The sequence below is a fragment of the Erigeron canadensis genome, chromosome 8 (genome assembly GCF_010389155.1).
Source record: "Erigeron canadensis isolate Cc75 chromosome 8, C_canadensis_v1, whole genome shotgun sequence".
In the NCBI taxonomy this organism is placed as follows: Eukaryota; Viridiplantae; Streptophyta; class Magnoliopsida; order Asterales; family Asteraceae; genus Erigeron; species Erigeron canadensis.
The window spans coordinates 41,489,480-41,511,763 of NC_057768.1; the positions used below are offsets into that span (position 1 = coordinate 41,489,480).

The 22,284-nt window shown below is 35.9% G+C and overlaps 4 protein-coding genes across 4 annotated transcripts; 1 reads left to right on the forward strand and 3 right to left on the reverse strand.

Moving 5' to 3' along the window:
• LOC122578282 (alkaline/neutral invertase A, mitochondrial-like) lies at positions 1–3,247 on the forward strand. The gene is made up of 6 exons (XM_043750206.1): positions 1–732; positions 966–1,125; positions 1,224–1,435; positions 1,504–1,997; positions 2,079–2,127; positions 2,485–3,247. Exons 1-6 carry the CDS (start codon positions 124–126, stop codon positions 2,812–2,814), a joined length of 1,854 nt encoding a protein of 617 aa, XP_043606141.1. The 5' UTR covers positions 1–123; the 3' UTR covers positions 2,815–3,247.
• Positions 3,248–3,709: 462 nt separating this feature from the next.
• LOC122579674 (FT-interacting protein 7) lies at positions 3,710–6,915 on the reverse strand. The gene has a single exon (XM_043751892.1). It carries the CDS (start codon positions 6,884–6,886, stop codon positions 3,863–3,865), a length of 3,024 nt encoding a protein of 1,007 aa, XP_043607827.1. The 5' UTR covers positions 6,887–6,915; the 3' UTR covers positions 3,710–3,862.
• A 5,302-nt stretch (positions 6,916–12,217) lies between these two features.
• On the reverse strand, positions 12,218–14,879 carry LOC122579766 (bZIP transcription factor 29-like). The gene is made up of 4 exons (XM_043751993.1): positions 13,690–14,879; positions 13,253–13,385; positions 13,082–13,166; positions 12,218–12,675 (listed from the first exon to the last, which is right to left on the reverse strand). The coding sequence occupies exons 1-4, from the start codon at positions 14,766–14,768 to the stop codon at positions 12,497–12,499; spliced, it is 1,476 nt and encodes a 491-aa protein (XP_043607928.1). The 5' UTR covers positions 14,769–14,879; the 3' UTR covers positions 12,218–12,496.
• A 4,826-nt stretch (positions 14,880–19,705) lies between these two features.
• LOC122610868 (F-box/kelch-repeat protein SKIP11-like) lies at positions 19,706–21,007 on the reverse strand. Its single transcript, XM_043783826.1, has one exon. It carries the CDS (start codon positions 21,005–21,007, stop codon positions 19,706–19,708), a length of 1,302 nt encoding a protein of 433 aa, XP_043639761.1.
• Between the last annotated feature and the right edge of the window lie 1,277 nt (positions 21,008–22,284).

Consider the following 22,284-nt stretch of genomic DNA (forward strand, 5'->3'; position numbering starts at 1 on the left):
CAAAAATCTCAATTCATTGTAATATTGTATATCCTCACTTTCCTTTTTAATCCAATTCCCCCCAAATTAAATCAAAAAAATAAAAAATCATCAAATTCCTTTTTACTTTCTTTCTTTATTCTTATGAACGCCACCAAGAGAATTCTCATCATGAAGTTGAATTCCAGGCTTTTAATTCAAAGCCGAACTGTTTTGGGTGGTTTCATCAAATCCCCTCAAGTTCGAAACTTTCATCATTCCCAATTTCCTATCAATCATACCCACAAGCAGTTTTCAATTACATTCCCAAATTGGGGCCAAACAAGGGCTTTTCCCGTGACCCTTTGTAATTCCAAGAAAAACAATAATAATGGAAAAATACCCAGAAATTATAGAGATTTTTCAACAAAGTTAGAACCCCATTTGAATGATAAGAATTTTGAAAGTGTATATATACAGGGTGGTGGTAGTGGTGATGTAAAGAATGAAACTTTATTGGAAAATGATGATGGTAATGGGGGAAGGATGGAAAGTGAGGCAGAAAAAGAGGCGTGGCGGTTGTTGAAAGACGCTGTTGTGACGTATTGTGGCAGCCCGGTTGGGACGTTGGCTGCGAATGATCCTCATGATAAAATGCCATTGAATTATGATCAGGTTTTTATTCGGGATTTCGTGCCGTCTGCTTTGGCTTTTTTGTTGAAAGGTGAAGGAGAGATTGTTAGGAACTTTCTTTTGCATACATTGCAGTTGCAGGTACTTTTCAGGTTTTTGAATTTGTATATGGTTATATGTTAGTGTGATTGTGTAGGTGTTAATATGTATGCAAGCAATGTGATTGATTATGGTGATTGTAACTGTAAAGTTTTCGGTTTTGGTAGGCTTTTGTCATGAATTTGTATGTTATATTGATGTGGAATAGTATAATGGTTGTTTATGTATGTAATGTGAAAATATTCTGAAATGATGAATTGTTGTTATTTTTGAAGAGTTGGGAGAAAACTGTTGATTGTTATAGTCCGGGGCAAGGGTTGATGCCCGCAAGTTTTAAAATAAGAACAGTGCCGCTAGATGATACCAAAGTTGAAGAAGTTTTGGACCCAGATTTTGGGGAGTCTGCTATTGGCCGTGTTGCACCGGTGGACTCTGGTAAAAAGTTGGACATTTTTCGTTTGTGAACTATGCTGATTATCTTTTTTTGGGTTATGATATTTGAATTTGTTGTGTGTGCCTTGGCTTGAGTACAGGGTTGTGGTGGATTATCTTGTTGAGAGCCTATACCAAGATTACTGGTGATTTTGCAATGCAAGAAAGAGTTGATGTTCAGACGGGAATCAAATTGATTTTGAACTTGTGTTTGTCTGATGGATTCGATATGTTTCCTTCTCTTCTAGTTACTGATGGCTCGTGTATGATTGATCGAAGAATGGGTATCCATGGCCATCCTTTGGAGATCCAAGTGAGTTCCTTTTTGAGTTATTTTAATGACTTTTTAATTACTAGACTTATCTTTTCCCCTGGTTACAGTCATTATTCTACTCAGCTCTAAGGTGTGCTCGGGAAATGCTTGCTTTAGATGAAGGATCCAAGAATTTGGTGAGGACTATCAATAATAGACTCAGTGCGTTATCTTTCCACATCAGAGAATACTATTGGGTAGATATGAAGAAAATTAATGAAATTTATCGATATAAGACTGAAGAGTATTCCACGGAAGCAACAAACAAGTTCAACATTTACCCGGAACAGATTCCACATTGGTTAATGGAATGGATCCCTGAGGAAGGAGGTTACATGATAGGAAATCTACAGCCTGCACATATGGATTTCAGATTTTTTACACTTGGTAACATTTGGTCAATAGTTTCCTCTTTGAGCACCCCGAAACAAAACAATTCAATACTGAATCTGATAGAATCCAAGTGGGATGATCTTGTTGGTAATATGCCTCTTAAGCTCATCTACCCTGCCTTGGAAAAAGAAGAGTGGCGTATAATCACTGGTAGTGACCCAAAGAACACGTGAGTTTTTCTTTTATGATAGATTAAGTATAGCGTTATTTATGTTATGTTCGATTATAACACGATTTTGACTGATTACAGGCCATGGTCTTATCACAACGGTGGTTCCTGGCCGACTCTTCTATGGCAGGTAAATTTCACTGACTTATCATTGTTTTCTTCTTTTGCAAGCATTTTGTAGATGTGGCAAGTTCAACCCTTTGGTCGATCTGTGTTGACTGTATACTCAATTCGGCTGTAATTGGTCAAAGTAAAACGGATTGCCTGATGGGAAAGAGGTCAAACAGGCTAATTATCCAGAATTTAGATTACTGTTGTAATTATATTGGTTTTTGAATCATAATGAACACAACAATTGTGTATTGAGAATATTGATAAATAGGCAAAACTTGACCCGTTTCAACTTAAATTTGTTACCTAACCCAGTCAACTTGCCCGCGTACATTCGTGATAAATAATTGGTAAATTTTTTGTTTCTTGTGTTTAGTTCACATTGGCTTGCATCAAGATGGGAAGAATAGAACTAGCAAGAAAGGCAGTCGATCTTGCTGAGGATAGATTGTATGCCGATCACTGGCCAGAATATTATGACACCAGAAGTGGAAAGTTCATAGGGAAGCAATCCAGACTTTACCAAACATGGACAATTGCTGGATTCTTGACATCTAAAATGCTCTTGGAAAATCCTGAAAAAGCTTCTCATTTGTTCTGGGAAGAAGACTATGATCTTCTCGAAATATGTGTTTGTGCTCTGAGCGGCAAAACTAGCAGGAAGAAGTGTTCTCGTGGGGCTGCCAAGTCGCAGATCCTCGTGTGATAACTCCATGAGACACAAGATAGAAAGAACACTTGACGGTGCATAGTAATACCAGTATACCACATTATAACTTATAGAAAGCTACAGATAGCAGTATAAAGAACCAAAATACTGCTTTTTTAATTTTTGATATATTTTTTGGGGGGTGGGGATCTCTGATATAATCTTGTTATAAGGGCTAGTTTATCGAGTAACATGTATCATGAATTGCTAACTTATACTCTTGGACGGAATCCGTTTATGTTCTTCTTGGGGTTCTGCTAGACTGCTAGTTCTTGAAGCTGTGACATATATAATACATTCAGAAAGCTGATTAGTACATGACTTAGTTTTATGTTTCGATGCTGTTTTTTCATTTATCTGTATATAACATCCCTACTGTCAGGGTGAATAAGATTTGGCATCGGTTAATAAATCTGTAGTTGTTTACTCATCTGTCAGTGAGTGCTTTATTTTCGCTTATAATAAATCTGTAGTTGTTTACTCATCAATATATGTAATCCCTTTTAAAGTGATTGAATGCCAACATACTCTATAGTTTGCAAAAAATCAACAGTTTTGGGCAATGTGGAAACATAAATGCAGAAAAAAAAACAGTCTGTAACTCACACTAAAGATTGTCTATCCATTCCAACTAAATTTCTAACTTGTAAAACGATTTGCAGATGCGGATTATTGGGGAGAACTGTTTTGTGGTTGCAAAGTTTTCAGAAGCAGGTGAAACCAGTAAAATTTGCAGCAGGTTAGCATATGAACATTCACTTTTCTGCAGTGAGATGCATTCAGTGACCATATCTTGAAAATTATACTAAAATATTAACTTTGATTTCAATATGTGGTAAATGGTCAATCTAAGCTTTACATATAACTTTGGGTCTCATACTTGACATTAGAATTATGAATCAACCACATTTTCATATTGAATCCAATAACAGGTTTACAGATATAATGTAATACTTCCAATTGATCTAACCAATGTGTGCACTAAAGGTGCTACCAAATCAAATAATACATAAAAATGAAATTTTTACCCGAGATTCAATTCGGGTTATAGGATCTGGTCTGAGAGGGGCGGTAGTCGCCGGAAAAAGTTGATGGGCAGAGACGGCATGTCGCCACGGAACCGAGGGTGTCGTATGTAAAAGAATCCCATTCCCAACAGAAAAGCCTTAAACGGCACAATGTAGAACACTAGTGATGCCAATAGACAAACCACCACAAATATAGCTGTGGCTCTTGGGTCTCTCCAATTGCATAACGCCTCTAACCTCTCTCCCTGTGCAGCCATGTCGCCAAGCAGTGTCTGGGCCCGGCCTGCTAGGGATCTTAATCTGTCATACCGGATACGAATCTGGTCCGGTGATCTTGAACTCGGAAACCCATCAAACTCCTCATCGAGCTCATCTGGTCCCACAGAATCGACTTGGGAGAGTCTTGGATCCATTGTGACAGGGGCTCGCATTCGGTATCTGTATCTCAATGCTACAATTATAAAGGCATACAAGCAAACTGTTGGCAGGATTAGATGTGGGCACAAAACGATAGCCAGGAAAAGCACATGGACCAGGACTGTTGTTGGTGGGTGAGCCCATGTGCAAATCGAGTCAAGCCACCTTGCCAAAGTTGCTGCTTTTGACAAGCCATTAACAATTCTAAACCAATTGGACTTGCTTCTTCTCATGCTCCAAGTGTGAGTATCCGAGTCAAGCATAAACTGAACCACTTCCTGGCCCAAAGCTGGCTCAGACCTTGCCAACCTTGCAGTAACAATCTTCATAGCATTATGCCTCAACATATCTTGTTGCATAGGACCCAAAGGGCGCACGTAGTGCATCCGTGGAAGCATAGGAGTCGAGTAAGCCTGAAGTAGACTAATCCACGATGAACACGAGAACCTAACTGCAATTTCAATCTCCCCCATTTTCTTAGCTCCATTAGGAAGCAACACAATAAGAGAATACGAACCCATGTACACCCGATTAGTATCAAGTGTTGAGAGCCGCACCCTAAGCTTCCCAAGACGCACATCTTTACTAGGCTTATCATCCCCCTCCCCTATCTTATACCTCCCATTATCAAACACACCTATTGTTAGCACCGTACACGGATCATAAACATCCCACGTGTACTGCTCATTCCACCGTGGATTAAATCGATCAAGAATTGTACGAGTCCTGACCCATTTCGGCCCATACTTAGCAACCACATAAGAATCTGTCGTGCCACGTGTACCATCCCGCGTCTTAACTGGAAGCAAATTAGCAGCCCCACGAATCCCAACCTCGAGCAACCCAATAGGCGGTTTAGACAGCTGCTTGGCGGTGGGCCGGGTGTCACTAGTCACATGAGCAGCCTCATCAAGCACGTGATAGCCACCTTCTAAACAAACACCAACATGAATTCTACCTGCATAAGGACGATTCTCATCACCAACCAAATTGAACCATCTTGACCCAACTGTTGACCGATCATCTGTCCGCTTGTCTATGCTACCAACATGCACCTTAGCATGTCCAACGGTCTGACCGTTAGATGCATCTTCAACGGTAATCACCAAAAACGGCTCAAACGGCTCTGCTGCCACAAAAACCAAATCTTCATTCCACGTAGGATTAGAAGAAGTACTAGATGGCCCCACTGTTGTCCGGTTTGTTTTAAACAGCTGTGGCCCGAGTTGACCTTTTACAAACAACTCCGGGTTTTTTATTCTAGGCTCGGCTCCTGAACCCGAGCCCAGCTGCAAATCTTGGGTTTGGATAACAGTTAATCTTAAATACCACAGCTTCGGAGACAGGTAAACTTTGGCTCGGGTTTCTGGAATCAACCCTCCAGAATCAGATTGCCACGCCTCTTGAAATGCTTCATCCGCCTGGGTACCTAACCAGACAGCAAGCATAACGTCTGTCGCCGGAGAATTCTCTGGCGAACCTTCTAGAGTATACCACTGAGGAGCTAAGGGGCTGTCTGGTGGTACTCTTTTGGGTATTTCTAGTAGATCAAACGAGACAGTTCCCAAACAACTTTCCGTAATTTCTTCTTTATTTTCCTTACCTTCTTCTACTATAACTTTAGTCTTTTTATCAAAAACAGAAACTTCTAGAGATGTCGAATTCAAACCTTCTTTATCGAATGCGAAAACCTGATCCCAATCTTTGGCTGTACCTTGTGTTTTGGTAGTGATACTATGAGTTCCGATTGCTAGTTTTGCATAGTACACAGTTGAATCATCCGATTCCTTATCTGCTCGTTTCGCTTTCACAACCCTCACGTAGAGAAATGGCATACGATCGACTAGATCAAATGCATTACTTCCACGATGATGGTTTGAAAGCGAAACCTTAGCAACATCAGAATCCAAATTAGAATGATTTCTAGCCAACTGAAGACTCTCTTCACTTTGTTTTGGTTTAGGTGACTGCGCTATAGCAGTATCCTCCACAGGAGGTGGGGGCGGCACAACTGGTGGGCCCGTCTCCACCTCTTTAGTAGGAGTAGCCGCCGGTGGGGCCTCTTCTTTTTTCTCTTTCACCAGCGGCTGCTTTTCTTCTTTCTTCTCTCCTTCCTCTACAGGCTTCACCATCTCTTCCGCTTTTTTCTCCTCCTCCGGCGCCGCTGGAGGAGTTTCAGCCGCTTCAGGCTTCTGTTCTTCAGAAGCCGGAGCGGGTGCAACTTCTTCATCAACATAACAAATTTTGAGCCCGATTTCGCCTTTAATCTGAGAAAAAACACTTCTCTTTTCCAAAGGATAATAAACCAATGCCTCTGACCCGCTAACCGGAAAAACATTCCCGGCAATCTTAACTTTACCGAGAAAAGTACTTCTTTTACCGGTTTTCTTGTTATCATTATAAACATTTAGCTCAAGAATCTCGGTCCCCATTGAGGCAACATCATGAACAAGAAACTCGATCTTTTCGTCCCACTGAGGATTCAAATCTCTCGATATCGTCTTGGTTCGTCTTCTCTGACCATCAAAATCAACGATCGCATAAGCACTTGCTGTCCCTTGACCATCTTTTGGCATCAGGTTTTTGGCATTACAAACCTCAACCAATACTTTTCGACTCCCCATATATTTTTTTCACAACTCAACCAATTGAATCAAATTTATACAAATTGTTTACAAAAATGAATAAAATTTTTTTATAAAAAAATGGGTTTTGGATGGAGAAGAAAGAATGAAGGAACTGTGAATGAAAAAGAGAGAAGTTGTGAAGGGGGTTTAAGAAGGGTGGAAACAAGAAAATGACAGAATAGTAAAGTACAAGGCGCTCATGTGGAAATGACTGGAAATGTGACCGTTATGCTTTTGTTGTGTTTTTTGTTTTTTTTTTCTTCAAATTATATATTCATTTCACCTGCAACCCCACAACATGTTTTCTTTATATTTTCCTTGTAATCTAACTTTATTACGAGTATTATATCCATTTAATATACATACACTCGTCGTAATATGATATACAGTCTATAATTCAATATAAAATGTCAATGTCAATATCAATGTCAAAGTTACAAAATCATGTCATGATCATAAAATGTAAACAATCATTGGAGATAAAGAACGGATGATAAAATATATATGTCTATCAAATACTTATTTTCTTTAATTGAGGTGATATAACTAAAATCTCGAATGAAAAATAATATTCTGTGTAATAAAATTTTGTAATTAAGCTATATTTATTATCAAATCAAAGTAATTAATAATTGTAATTCTTATTTCTCTGTAATTAATTCAACTTTGACTAGAATGATATAAACGGTAGGATCATAAAACTAGCAAATAGCAATAAGTCATTTAATAACTTACTGCTCAAATACAAATTTAAAAAAATGTCTAAAAGCATTTCTTAAGAAGTGGAATTGAACTTTCAAAAAAAGAAAAGAAGTGGAAATGAATTTATAGTTTTAATAATGATAAAAGTAAAAATTTAATGTATAACTAATAAACGTTTGACCAATAAAGTAAGGGAATAACTATTGTTTGGTTTAATTTTTCAAAAATTTTTTTGGTCTGATTGTAAAAATAAATAAATGCCAATATTTACCTATTTTCTAATCTTGCCTTTAGTTGTTGTTTAATTTAGTTTTGTTTATCAGCTGGTATAAAAATTTCATAAATTAAGTGTCTACGATTTTTGACCAATGTTTTTTGAAAAGGATATTATTTTATAACTAGTAAAATTACATATATTTTCAAGTGGGGTACATATGCAATGCCACGCGTGAAACACGTGAGGTGGCAGCGATCATGGCGCCTGCGAGAAGATCCGTTATGTTTAATGTTTTGGGAATTGAAATCTGATTCTCCCACGAACGGTTTGCATGTATACATATTCCAAAAAAATAGAAGTACTAAATGTAGTTAATGAGAAAAGTTAAATTAAGAACATTTTAAATTAGGCAGTAGGCACCGTTAAGAACAAATCTCAATTATTCATTTAATTTTTACCATCTCTGATTCTCTGACCATCACCACTATCACTACTACCATCATTTTCGATCACTACCATTATCTTCCGGCGACGGCAACCACCGCGCACCACAACTTACATATGTGGATGTGTAAGTTATACAACCACCATCACTACCACCACCACCATCATCTACGACCACCACCATGATCCTCCAGCGACGGCGACCACCATCACCACGACTTACACATTAGTAAGTTTAGGATTTATACACATGTGTAAGTTACATGTCTCTTATGGTTTCTAATTTAAAATGTCCCTAGATTAACTCATCTCTGTAGTTGATGACGGTTACAAATTCAACTAAATTTCTAATTGCAGGAAATTACACTATTACTTTTACTTTTAACATGGTATTTGAATTGTAAAAAGTAATTTTAAACACCTTTTACAAATACTCGTATGACTTTTTGTAATTGAAAAGGCAAAGGTTGAGGGAAGATTACACTGAGTTTTTTTTCAAATTAGTGTAATAGGAAAACTTATTTATCAAAATGGTATAATTTCAAAAATATTTATCATTATAGTATAAAACCTAATTAAAATTATATTGATCAAATCTCTATAATAAATAAAAGACAATTGTCTTTAAAAAGTATTTTTAGAAAAAAATATCATGTGGCAAGTCTACAATTTTACTTAAAAAATATTTATTTTAATTATGATGTCATAAATAATTTACAATATTTTTAATTAAAAATAGCTTACTAAATGTTTATTTAAAGTTCTTAATCTTTTATTTTAAACAAATAAATTTAGTTTATATAGTATAATATCCTTTTATGTTTTGTTAATGCAATGAGCACTTTAATTTACAAATTATTGTGTTATTCAATTCACTATCTCCAAATCAATTAATAATATATTAATAAAAAAATTACATGCATATTTTTTAGTTTTATAGTTTTAATGAAAACGCCCGAGTTAAACCCGGGTAAATTCGCTAGTTTAATAATAGAACCAAATTCACCAAGGGGACACACCTTTGGGTTCCAAATTCTTGTGTGTAAATAATACTGATCGACTAGCCAATTTTAAGTTACAAGCCTTCCAATTTCCAAACATGGGAAAATCTTATAAAATTAATTGATATTTGATTTGGCGATTTTAGCAACTTTTTTAAAAAAAAAAAGGTAATTGAATATAACCCTCTGATCTCATGTACCATTTGTTACCCAGCTAGTGTTCAAGTGAATCTCAACCACTTAATAATCCCCTGATTATTTCAAGTGGATCTTTAGAAAGTGACGGCTGGTAGCTACTGGGCTATTACCTAGTGGTTAATTTTAGCAACTTTTTTTAAACTTTATATGGAGTATTAACTAACAAATTTGCGTTGTGCTTGACCAAATCGCAAGTTAAAACTTGTGATCTAAATAGGTTTAACCCAACATATTACATTCGATTTTGTATAACTTGTAGGTTAAAGCTTGCTAGCTGATCAAAGTTTTGGCATGTAATTTGGTCAATAAAATCGTAGAAAAAATACAATAAAGAAACAAATCAAAGGGGTTGCTATTATGTAAAATCCAAAATGTTGGCCTAAATATACGTTGGACTTTTGACTACCTACTTTCTTTCTTTTTTCTTGAGAGAATTTTTTTTATTTTTTTTAAAATCTTGAGACACATATAAACTATGAATTTTTAAAGTCAAATTTCACTTAATAAGTTTGACATGGTCTGTATCAGACCCCCAGACGATGAAGGTTGGTCCAACCCGACAATAGGATGGTATTGGGTGGCCCACCACTTCCGGGCTCCAACCTTGGGGTCTATCGCCTACTAGGGAGGATCGGTTAGTTCAACCATGTGCTGCATCTTATTCCTCATCAATGTAGAATTACTGTAGTTTTAATGGTAACTTCGTCATTCAGCTCCAAATGTCAAACTTGAAATTCGTATATACAAGGGTTCTTAATTCCTTTGATGAGGCTTAAGAATAAGTAATTGTATCAAAGGATATGCGTGGTGCAGTTTGGTCGGTTTTCGCTAAAAATCTCAATCAAACCAAAGTAAACGGTTTAACATTTTTTCAAACCAATCCGTCCAAATTGTTATGTCAAACCAAATCAACCAAAACCAATTAACTGGTTTGGTTTGATTCAGTTAAACGGTTATCATACTTTTGACGTTCATATATAAAAGCTTTTAGTAATACTAAATTGCAAAAGTTTCACTTATACTTAAAATGAAACACAAAGTATTTTGAAAAATATAAATCATATAATATTAATTAGCTTGGTGATGTAGGAATTGTATCTTTGAAAATTTTAAATCTAGAATTTGAATATATTTAACTTTATACCAACTAATAATTTGTTATTTATAATTTATAATATTGAATATTAATATATACATGTGTGTATATATATATATATATATATATAGGGTAAAGTTATTTTGAGTTTTTTTTTTTGCGAGAACCTTTGAAAACTTTTCAAATCAAACTCAACCGATGATTGTTCTTTACATGACAATTGTTTCTTAATTATTTTCTGAATAACTTATGTATAATTTTGAAGTTTATAATTGTGTGGAGCATGGATTATCATCCGTTATACAATTATGTGGAGATTCTGATTCTTAATCACATGTGCACGAATATTGCTATGATCACATATATGCAAGTCGATCACATGTAATCATAGCAATATTCGTGCACATGTGATCAAGAATCCAAATCTCCACATAATTGTATAACGGATGATAATTCATGCCTCCACACAATTATAAACTTCAAAATTACACATAAGTTATTCAGAAAACAATCAAAAAACAATTTTCATGTAAAGAATAAGCATCGGTTGGACTTGATTTTAAAAGTTCTCAAAGGTTCTCGCAAAAAAAAAAGTTCTCAAAATAACTTTTCAATATATATATATATAGTAAACATACCATTGATATAAATGGTCCGGTTTGGTTAAACCGGTTTGATAAAAGTCTACAAACGAACCAAACCATAAGAGCGGTTTATTAAAAAGGCAAACCAACGGTTTAAGTTTTTGATTTTAAACTGACCAATCCGTCCAATTACTTCGGTTTAGCGGGTTTAGACCAAACCGTGCACATCAAGTAGTAGAAGTAATGAGAAAATGAATGATAATTGAAGTCTATACAATAGCTTGGTCTCTATAGTGATGACTTTTTTTAGGATCTTTGTGTACAAAACAAATAGAAGATGAAGCTACTGTGGGTTGTAATGTGGTGATTGCTTTTCCAGATTCTGTTATCATGGCTGTACCTGGGCGTGCTGCTAAAGCTGGGATACAGTTATCAACACTAATAGCTGATTAGATCAGGACGTTTTTTGAGCCGCCCTTGAGGATTAGAAATTTGATGTGAAGGTTAAGCTTGTTCCAGTAAAGGCGGTTTTCACGGGAAGAGGGTGACGCTGGTTGAGATTCAGTTGTCTGAGGGCTACTCTAAGATTGTTCAGTGAATTTCTTTGTATATTGTTCTTAGAATTGTGGAGAATCAAATAACAACATATAAATAAACATGTAACAGATTCAAACAAGAGATGGTAACTTCGATTCATTAACTACTTACACTACATCTGAATTGAAAATTGAAATCACTACATGTTGGGTTTCAAGTAAAAATGAAAATAAATTTCTAAACCCAACTCTAGTGAAGGGTTTAGAGTGTTCCTAATTCGATATCCAATTTTCACATCAAACCACAAAACACTTCCATTAAATACGTAGATCATTCTTTCTATCGCATTCCCATAAACCAAACGCCCATTTAACCTCTACGGGTTTTCAGTTCTAAGATAACCTATAATATCAAATTGAACAAACGAAGAACTAGCTAAAAAGAGTAATATATCGAACGGGTTAAACAAGTTGAAACTCATTTTTTTAGCATCGACATTCCAAATTGCTTTATTCATAATATTCAAATAATATTATTGTAATAGAACAGTTTCTATAATACATTATTATTTATCATAAATAAAAGAAATGAACAAAAAAGTTTTCTTAGGTGAACCCAACGGCACTGATCCATACCTAAATTAGACTTGTTTTGATCTGTTACCAACCTAACCCCATCCAATCAGCATATGTTGCCCTCTACATCTAACCACCCAGCTTGACCTCTTTCGAGATATGCAAAGAACAAACGAATAAAGAAACTTGTCACCAGTATAGCTATGAGTATAAGCATACTTTATAAACCTATCAAAGCCCCAACTGAAACGATCTACTGATTAGACTCGTGGGTAGCTGTTGAACCACCATTTTGTTGTTGAGACTGCTGATGATGTAACTGAAACATTTGAGGATTGATTGATAGCTGAGAAAAGTTAACAGCATCTCCGCTTAGTTCCATCCTCATGATCTTCAAGCGTTGGACCTCAGCAGTTAAAGTATCGTTCAGAGCTGCCAAGTGTCAATTAAGAAAACAAATCCTAAGATGTCAGTTGTGTATATCAATTTCCTTAGTTCTCCCATGTCCCAACTGCCAATAATGTCCCAATTGCCATCTGTATTGGTTTTTATTGGTCTATAAAAACATTTGACTATTATCATATGCATAAAATACTCTCACTAAATCAAATCATTACATAGTACTATTTTCTGCATTTCGAGTGAACAGTCTACAACAATTATTAGTCATACACAACAATGCATGCTTTATACAGTTGTACACCGCACGATTATATATACATTTGTTGTGGATGGCTAAAGGGTATTGTAGATTTATCACTATGCATTTCTAAAAGTTCAGGTGAGCATAGTCTCTTGGTTATATATTATTGCATTGAATATAGAATTCGAGTCATACCATCCCGGAGTTGGGCTTGCTGTTCCATTGCTTGCAGGCGAAACTTTAGCTCGTTATTTTGGCTTGTTAAGCTGCTTGAATCTCTCTGAAAAGCAAGCAGAGAAAATTAATAAAAACAAGATAAAATCATGAAAGGCAAATAAAAAACTTGTACACCGCAACGAATCCCACCTGCAGAGATGTCAGCTGGGCAGACAACGTAGTTGCTTCAGCCTGTAAAGTTTGAACCTTGTTTTCCAATTCTGTGATGTAACGCATCTTTCTCTCTTTGGAACGAGCAGCTGATTGACGATTCGCCAAAATCCTAAGGAAAACAACAATCTTTTAAAGCAGTACTGATTCAACAGCTCTTTTAGCATTCTATTTGGACATACTTCTTATATCAATCATTTCAGACTACAAATTTCTTCCATTACAGTACAAATGATTGATATATAGGAGAATAAAGAGCTATGGATATTATTTCAAAGCCATCATAATATTTCATCATCAATAATATACCTAAATGGAATGGACAACTAGATAAACTCATAGACATTCAAGCTTTAAGGAAGTTAGAATGCAGTAAGGGGGCGACCACTGACTAGTACATGGAGAGAGTTACACACCTTTTGACTCTCTTTGGATCGACCAAAGCCATCTCGGCAAGGTTCTCATTAGCCATGATTTTCTTGAGCTCGGCACTATTAAACACTCCATTTCCAAACTCCAAGCTAAACGTATCTGAATTCGCATCAACTGAATCACTTGACAGCAATCTACCAACTTGGCCACCGGGAGAAGGTGGCAGCTTAAGGGCTTCATCGGCAGCAAAGTTCATTTTTCCCATAACGCTATCCATAGATACACTTCTATAGTGCCTTGTTGTTGGAGCAACATCTCCACCTGCACTCCTTTTGATCCCTTCTCTTTTATCAGAAACCGAACACATTCCCAACCTCTGCATATTATTACCACTTCCAATTACACTACTTGTAGCTTCATTATCACTGCAATCACCTCCATTCGCCTTTGTACCACTTGCTCTACTATCAAGATCTTCACCCGTTTCCACTCTAAAAGAATTCAATCTACCAAGATTGTTCAAGTTCATATAATTAGTAAACATATCATCCACCACTTCACCTTCCGATTTCCTCTCTCCCGTCCCTTCACCATTGCTCTCACCACCAGTTTTCTCCCAAGTCGGCTCCCGTTTCACATACTGCAATGGCATTGCAGACCCATCAAACCCCTTAGAACCCCTTAACGGAATCAAAGGCAGCGACGACTGCAAGATCGTCGAATACCCAAACGGAATATCAGTATTCGACCGCCTATGTGACTTCCTAGGGGGAAGACTCACATCACCCACCACTTGTTCAGACGCAGACCCTGAACCAGAGTCCCTATACGAAGACGGGCTCAAAGGAGGCAAAGAATCACCTGAATAAAACAACGGTTGCGTCAAAGTTCTTAAATTCGTAGACCCGTTCCCTAGACTCAAATTCTGCATCCCCTCAGCTGGCTGCATTTGCGGATGAGCCGGAGGCATTCCAACTCTTTTACCGCCGTTTTCAACATTAAAATTCTGAGAAAACTGTCGGGTTTGGGTACGAAACTGGCTCGCATTCAACTTCTGTGTATCAATATGATCAAAAGAAACACGGGTTTGTACTCTTTGCATACTTTCTTCAGTTTCACTCATTTCTTTCCCCAATTCCCAACACTATCAATCAAATAAATTTTTATTTATTTATAAAAAAAACCCTAAAAAAAAAAAAGCAATGAAGCTAAAACCTTAAACAGACGAGGTTTTCCATGTTCAGGTTATCCGGAGTGGGGGAGTGTTTGGACAAAAATAACAACAAATTGGATACGAATTTTTTTAGTATACTGCTACTACTAAACGGAAATATAACAGAGATAGTATGCGTATATATATAGATAGATATATACCGAATAAACGTAAGAAAAGCAATGACAGGAGAGTGATAACAAGATTTTAGAGAAGGGTTTCTCCGCCAAATGGTGACGGAATGGACGAAGATGGCTTGCCGGCGAGGGTTTGACTGTATGTTTTATTTTGTTTTTTCTTTATATAAAATATATAGATGATAGATATATGGTTTGTGTCTCTATATCGTTGACGATGAATACTACGACTACTAATGCACGGATTTCATGACTGAGATACACACAATATGTGGGTTTTGATACAATTTTTTTGTATTTTCTTTTTTTAAATATATTTTCTGGGTTTTTGAATATTCGAGCCTTTGGAATAAGCTATCTTTGAATAATAAATGGGTTTTGGGTTTTGATGAAAAGGAAATGATTATAAAATTGGTTATGGTTTTGATTATTGTGTTTATAGAAAGTGATTTGTAATGATTTGAGCATATCTAAGTATCTATAAATACTTTTTATTTTTCCAATTTATAATTAAAATATACAAAAACAATATATTCACCTAATAAATAGCGTAAAATTCCTTTAAAAATCTTAAAATATTATAAATATAATTTACTCATTTTCTCTTCTAATATAATACATTAATTCTACAAGCGTCATGATCATATATTTAGATAGAATTTGTACTTTCCATCTTAGCTCAATGGTTGAACACCAGCTTTATATGTTAGAGGTCTCGAGTTCAAGACATGGGGAAGACATTTAAAAGAATTTCAAATAAACTATTTCAGTGAATTAAGTTTGAGTCCTACAGAGGGGGCAGAGTTTTACCTCAATTAAATGTTGTGTCTTTGGACGGTTTAAGTTGGGGGTTTCTCCTCCTACTAGGTATTGAGGGTGAGAGAGCTCTCTAGCGCGGACCCGGTTAAAACAACGTAATCTAGATTTCTGTTGCGAACAAATGATCCACGTCTTTAAAAAAAAAGTGTTAGAAAGAATTTTAATAAGATGGTTTAAAAGAATTTACCATTTTTCTTTTAAAATATAGGATACAAAATAAAAACAAACTCGTTTTTTATGAGAATAATTATAGTAGGTCGATCAAGTATTTAGAGATATGGGTAGTTGAGTTAAACACGAGCTCATTTAAATTTAAGCTCAACTCATTTAGTTTTAGAGATCCCAAGTCTAAATCGTTTCGAGCTTTATTGGTAAAACTCGAGTTCAGGCCATGTGAGTTCTTATAACAAAAATGATACCTCCATATACATTTTGTATCTATCATCATCATTTTCATCAACATTAACCTCATACAATATCTTTTAATAACTAAAAAAACCAACTTAATGAAAGGACCCGACTCGATAAACCGAAAATACAAAATTTTTTTTTTTTACACCCCACTGCGCCGCAGTGGAAAGTCTCGGCAAAGAAAGGGACGAAGCTCCACTGCGCCGCAGTGGGCTTGACACGCCCCCACTGCGCCGCAGTGGGAGAAAACCAAAAATTTTCCGAGGATTCCCACTGCGCCGCAGTGGGAGACCTGACCTGCAACCCTAACATCTTTTTAACACTTGATCCAACTTGCAAACTTCAAATTTCAAAACGAACTTCTCAAAACACATTTCAAAGGTTTCCAACAACAAAGTAGACACATTTCAAACACAATTACAACATAACTTGTTTCACAAATCCAAGAACAACCCTAACGGGTCATTTACTCGTTTTGGCAACAAATTCGCCCAAATGTGACGATACCACTTTCCAAAGACTTTACAACTTGGACATTTACATAAATATTACCGAAACATGACCTCAAACCAAAATATACCATGAGCCAAGAGGTGTGGGACATCTAAGCTTCTATACCAAAAGATCGTCATTCGTCCGAGGATGACCTAATTACCTTCAAGTTTTTCAAAAGATGTCTACAACTTCAAGCTTATCAACACACTTAGTTCCTTTTTCCGAAACTACCTATAAAAGTGTAAACAACTAAAATATAAGCAGAGGCTTAGTGAATATACTTGCATACATTTATGGTTAAGAAGGAAGGCACGTGCAAGGACTTTCACATGTAACCTATGACACCGTCGTGTCACATTCACATGCTCACTTTGCACACTAACAATTACATATATGGATCCATATAAGCTAAACAATCATAACAATCATGTCTATCGGGATTCTTAGGCCCCGGAGGTTCTTAGGCCTCATATCACATCAACTATCGGGTTTCTTAGGCCCCAGAGGTTCTTAGGCCTCATAAACAATGCCCCACATGAGCTTGACGCCAAATCAATTACCATGCTTGGAACATTCACAACTCATGGTAATTGACCCAACGTATACATAAGGGTATGCAACTATACTCACCTCCTCCGCAACAAAGAGAATAACGTTAAACAACAAGCACAAGCAAGCTTCAACCTATAATCATATCGTAAAAATGCATAAGCCTACATTCACCACTATGACTAGTTCAACCTAGTCATACTCAATCACTAGCCTTTCTAGACCCAAAACCCAATCCATTTGTCATTGAGTTTCATTTTCTTTAACAAACACACTAGGTAGTTCAACCTACCATTTTCATCAACAATTTCATAACTAGTAAAAGCTCATCTTTTCTCAAGAACTAAAATTATCACATGAACTTATCATTTTCATAGTCAAACTTAACACATGACTCAATGACAATTAGGTTATCTAAGGAATTGAGAAAACCACCATAATATAATTTCCATCTAAAATCCCCAAATTGGTTCACTCTATGAACCCTAATTCCAAAATGAAAAATGAAAGCTAGGTTAGGGGAAATCAATACCTCACAACAAAAGCAAATTCAAGACTTAATTGGAAAATTCTTCCTCTTCCCTTTTTCCTCTTGAAATTCGGCCACCACCACCAAAACCCACAAACCCTAACTTTTGATTCTTGAATGGAGATTAAAGATGGTGATGATTATTATTTTGTTTTCTATCCTTGAATTTTGGAAGAAATAAACTTTGATTTTGAAAAGAAGAAGAAGAAAATGCATGTAGAAGTGAAGAAGGAAGAGTAGTGGAATATTGACTCAAAGGAAAAGAAGTGTCTGGCACTCCATGGAGATGCCACGACTTACACTCAATTTTGAGGGTATTTACCCGCTATCCACCAAAGTTCCAACTAAATTAACCTCACATTCGAAAATAAAATACTAGGAATTTAATTTAATGTCAAAACTATAGAAAGGGGTTAATTTCTTTTACCTTAAAATCTTTTGGGTGTTACACTCAATTTTTCTTTTTATAAACTAAATAATGTTATCAATTAACAATTATTTCATCAAATCAAAAGTTAAAAACATTAATACTAAGCATACATATTCAAACTTTTCTCAAAGTATCAAGAACAAACCAAATCTGAAAATCACCTTTAGAAAAAATTTATTAAAAAAAATTAAAATAAAAAAAGGAATAACAACACTTATAAACCAGATCCAAACTACTTTACAACCAATAAATTAGTAAAATGTAAACTTAAAAAAAGACTATTTTAAAACCCCATTAATGAATATGTATTTTCAGTAATCAGCCAACAATATCTAACACTTGAAATTGAGCTGATTATCACTTTTAATCATGGAATCAATGGAAATGACAAAAGGTGAAAAAACGGTAAAAAAAAAATTAACGGAAATGACAAAAGGTGAAAAAACGGTAAAAAAAAAAATTAACGGATTTAAACGTGGGAAAAAAATGGCAAAGTTTGATATTTTTTGTAACCTTTTGAATGCGTGTATATGGTTAGTTTGACACCACCCCTGGATATGTCCATCCGCCTCCCGACTTTCACACACATCGTCACATAGTTATTTCCACCGCCATCTTCATTTTCATTACTTCAATTCCATTGCGACGACAGTATGTCACTAGCTGATTTAAACACGACCGTCTCACAAGTATATCTAGCTTATATTTAACAACAATTGGTTCTTGTTAAACATGTTTTAATTTGATCAAAGGTCTAGCTCAAAGTTATACGTACCATATTTGTTGTAAGCGACTTTGGCTCGGAATTGGTTTATGATCGATTGTATTATTACTTAAGCTTGGACGCTAGCATGCAATCCAACTTTAATAAAAATAAAAGTATATATCATAGTCGTTCGAGTAATTAATTGATGACCATTTAGGCATTCATGTTTGTAGTGACGGACCTTGAGGAAAGTCACATAGGGGCCATAAGTTGCGGGGTTAAAAAAATATTAAGAAAAACAATATTTCAAATGAAAAAAAGATAAAATAACACTATATGACGAAAAAAAAAAAACAAAGGGGTCGCGGGTTGCGGGCCCTTAATAAGATCGATGTTCGGATAATTCAACTTAATTGTCCAATGACTTGAATTTTCTATGTACGAAACAATGCCATCCGTGTACACTTGAGGAGCCTTGAATAATTAGTCCACAAGCAATTGTTTGCCACCATAAAAAGACATATTTGATTCAAAAACATGAAGAGGCATGCACGTATTTCCAATTTACTAAAGTGCAATGCTTCCTAAGATTTGTTGATTAGTATGCATTTCTTAAAAAATTAAGATTTGTTATTTTTGTAATGAAATATATTACAAATGGTTTACGGATCACGGAACACACTTTTATTCATTACAAGTAATTAAACATATATAACATATATATTATGTAGACCAACTTATTCATCAGAGAAGGTTCAATTCTAAGTTTGATCAGTTCGAGCAATAACACATTATGGCGCAGTTGTAGACAAAGCTATCAGACTTCTTTCGACCAACTATGGTCCATTCTGGCGGTCCCTCGCTAGGGACCCATGAATATATATCGACATGAGTGTCGGTATGTGTCCTCGGACCACCAACAATGACCACACGCTTACCACATCCTCGAAACGCAATCCCCCACCCATCTATATTGCTTGCCCTTTCAGGCAAGCTTCCGATACTCCACCACAAATTCCTCTTCTTATCATACTTCTTTACTTCCATTGCCGCACAATCAGCTGCATACAACTCATTATCAACCACCGCGAGCAGAGGTGGAGCCGATGAACCCCCACCACCACCGGGTGACATGTTAGGAATAGCTCTCCATTTTTTAGTTGCCAAGTCATACTCTTCTCCACAATCATACGGTTTCATATCATTTCCACCACTCCCTCCAATAACATAGAACTTTCCATCCATATAAACCCCGGAACTCATTTTCCGGGGTTTAAGCAGGCTGGGAAGCGTCTCCCAGGCCCCTGTCTCGCTATCGTAGATCTCAACTGCATCTGTGATCTTCCCATTTCCATCCACCCCACCTGCAAATATAGCAGTCTTGCCGAGACTAGCAGACCCGAACAAGCATCTAGGCTTGTTCATAAGCCGCGCTTCTGACCATGAATTCGTGAACACGTTATATTTGTAGATGATCTGACCTAAAACGTCTTTTCCTAGAACGAGTAGCTGAGTCCCAACTCCCATTGACTCTTTATCCGAAAGCTCAAAGCATTTGTCCGCTTGTATTACGGGTAGATGAGACATCCAAGTTTTTGTGTCCGGGTTAAAAGCTTCCCACTTCAACAAATGGCAAGCAAAATAAACCCAATACTCATGTTCACTTTCACCACTGCTAGGGTTTAGATGATGATCACCAACAATATTAGAGGCATGATAATTCCTAGGGCGGCGGCCGATAAGATCTTGCTTGATCGAGTTTTCTCTACCTATAGCACTAGGTAAAGAATTACTTGCATCCGAATCATGTGATCCCGGTAAAAGGCCAAGATCATCGTCGCTAATTTTCTTGTTGATGATTTCTCTAGATGGTAACTGATCATGATCACCATATGCTAAATTCAGTTCTAGGGCATGATCATCACTAGTACCATCATCTTCCAATAATAATGGCATCTTTTGCAGCTCAGATGCCAGTGTCTCCATCCCAATATTATCATCCTTCATATGACTCGAATTCTTGGATCCTTGGCTATCCGCCTCCTCCAAAGAATTAGAAACACCCTCTGGCATATTAATTATCTTGATTAATTGATTTTTTTTTTTCTCAAACAAACTAGCTAGCTAGCTAGATTATAATCCTTGATTCTGAATTTGATCACTGCAAAATTTAACCGAAAGCTCATTAACATTAACATATTATACATACATATATTAATGTCATATATACTAGCTAGTAATAACTTAAGAAAAAGCTAGCTAACTAGAAACGTGTAATTTTCTATCAACTTCACATAATAAGACTCGTACAACAATTAACACATGTCTATTATTAAATGTTCGTTTACTACAATTTCTACGACAGTTTTGCATAACACCAGTGTGATTAATTAAGGAAAATTAATAGTAACATCATATCATATTGGTTTCAAAATGAAAGAAACTAAAATATAAATATTTAATTAAGTCAAAGCTTTTATGCTATTTAACTTGTCATAATTAAATTTAAGTTTCGCTCCTAATCTTGATGACAGATAGAATAATAGAAGAAAGTTTGATACTCGATTGATGAGGATCTTAGCAATTTTCCTTGATGACTAAATAATTTTTTTTTAAACTATATTAATAGAACAGATCGACCATCTCAATTGAGTTTATTTCTTAGAAAAACGTTAAAACGATTTGAGGGTGTTCAACATGCGCAAACGGATAGGGCCTAATTTTGTTTAGGGCCCAAAAGTTCAAATCTATTTGCTAATGTTAAATAATCATACTATGATATCCAACAATTACAATGTGATATTGTGTTTCTGTTTGGAGTTCCTCATTATAAAAAGGTATTTTGTTATTTTATAAAACAAGAGAATACGTAAATGATATAAGAGAGGTTCTTATAAAAATGCAGCTCAGGGCCTTTAAAATCCATGAGACGGAAACTTAAATGCAACACCTATCATTGAGGTAAAACCTCAGTGATATCTCAGTCTTCGCATGAGGGTCTTGGGCTTGGGGGGAGACCCACGTTCGAATCCTGAGAGGACAAGGTTTACTCCTATTACTTGTCATGTCGTTTGATGGATTAATATGAGGTTTTCCTCCCTCTGTGGCTCCCTGAAAATTCGAATGACATCTTACCTGAAGGACGTAGGGGCCGATAAGTGGGACGAACAGCCTCGGACTATTCGAACTTTCAAAAAAAAAATGCAGCGCCTAAAGTGTTTAAATTTTTTTTATATTTTTCATATTAAAAATTTACTAAATTTTATAATAATTATATACAACTATTTAATGCACCTTAATTATGGCCCTTAAAACTGCATTTAAGAAAACCTTATTTTTTAAATAAAATT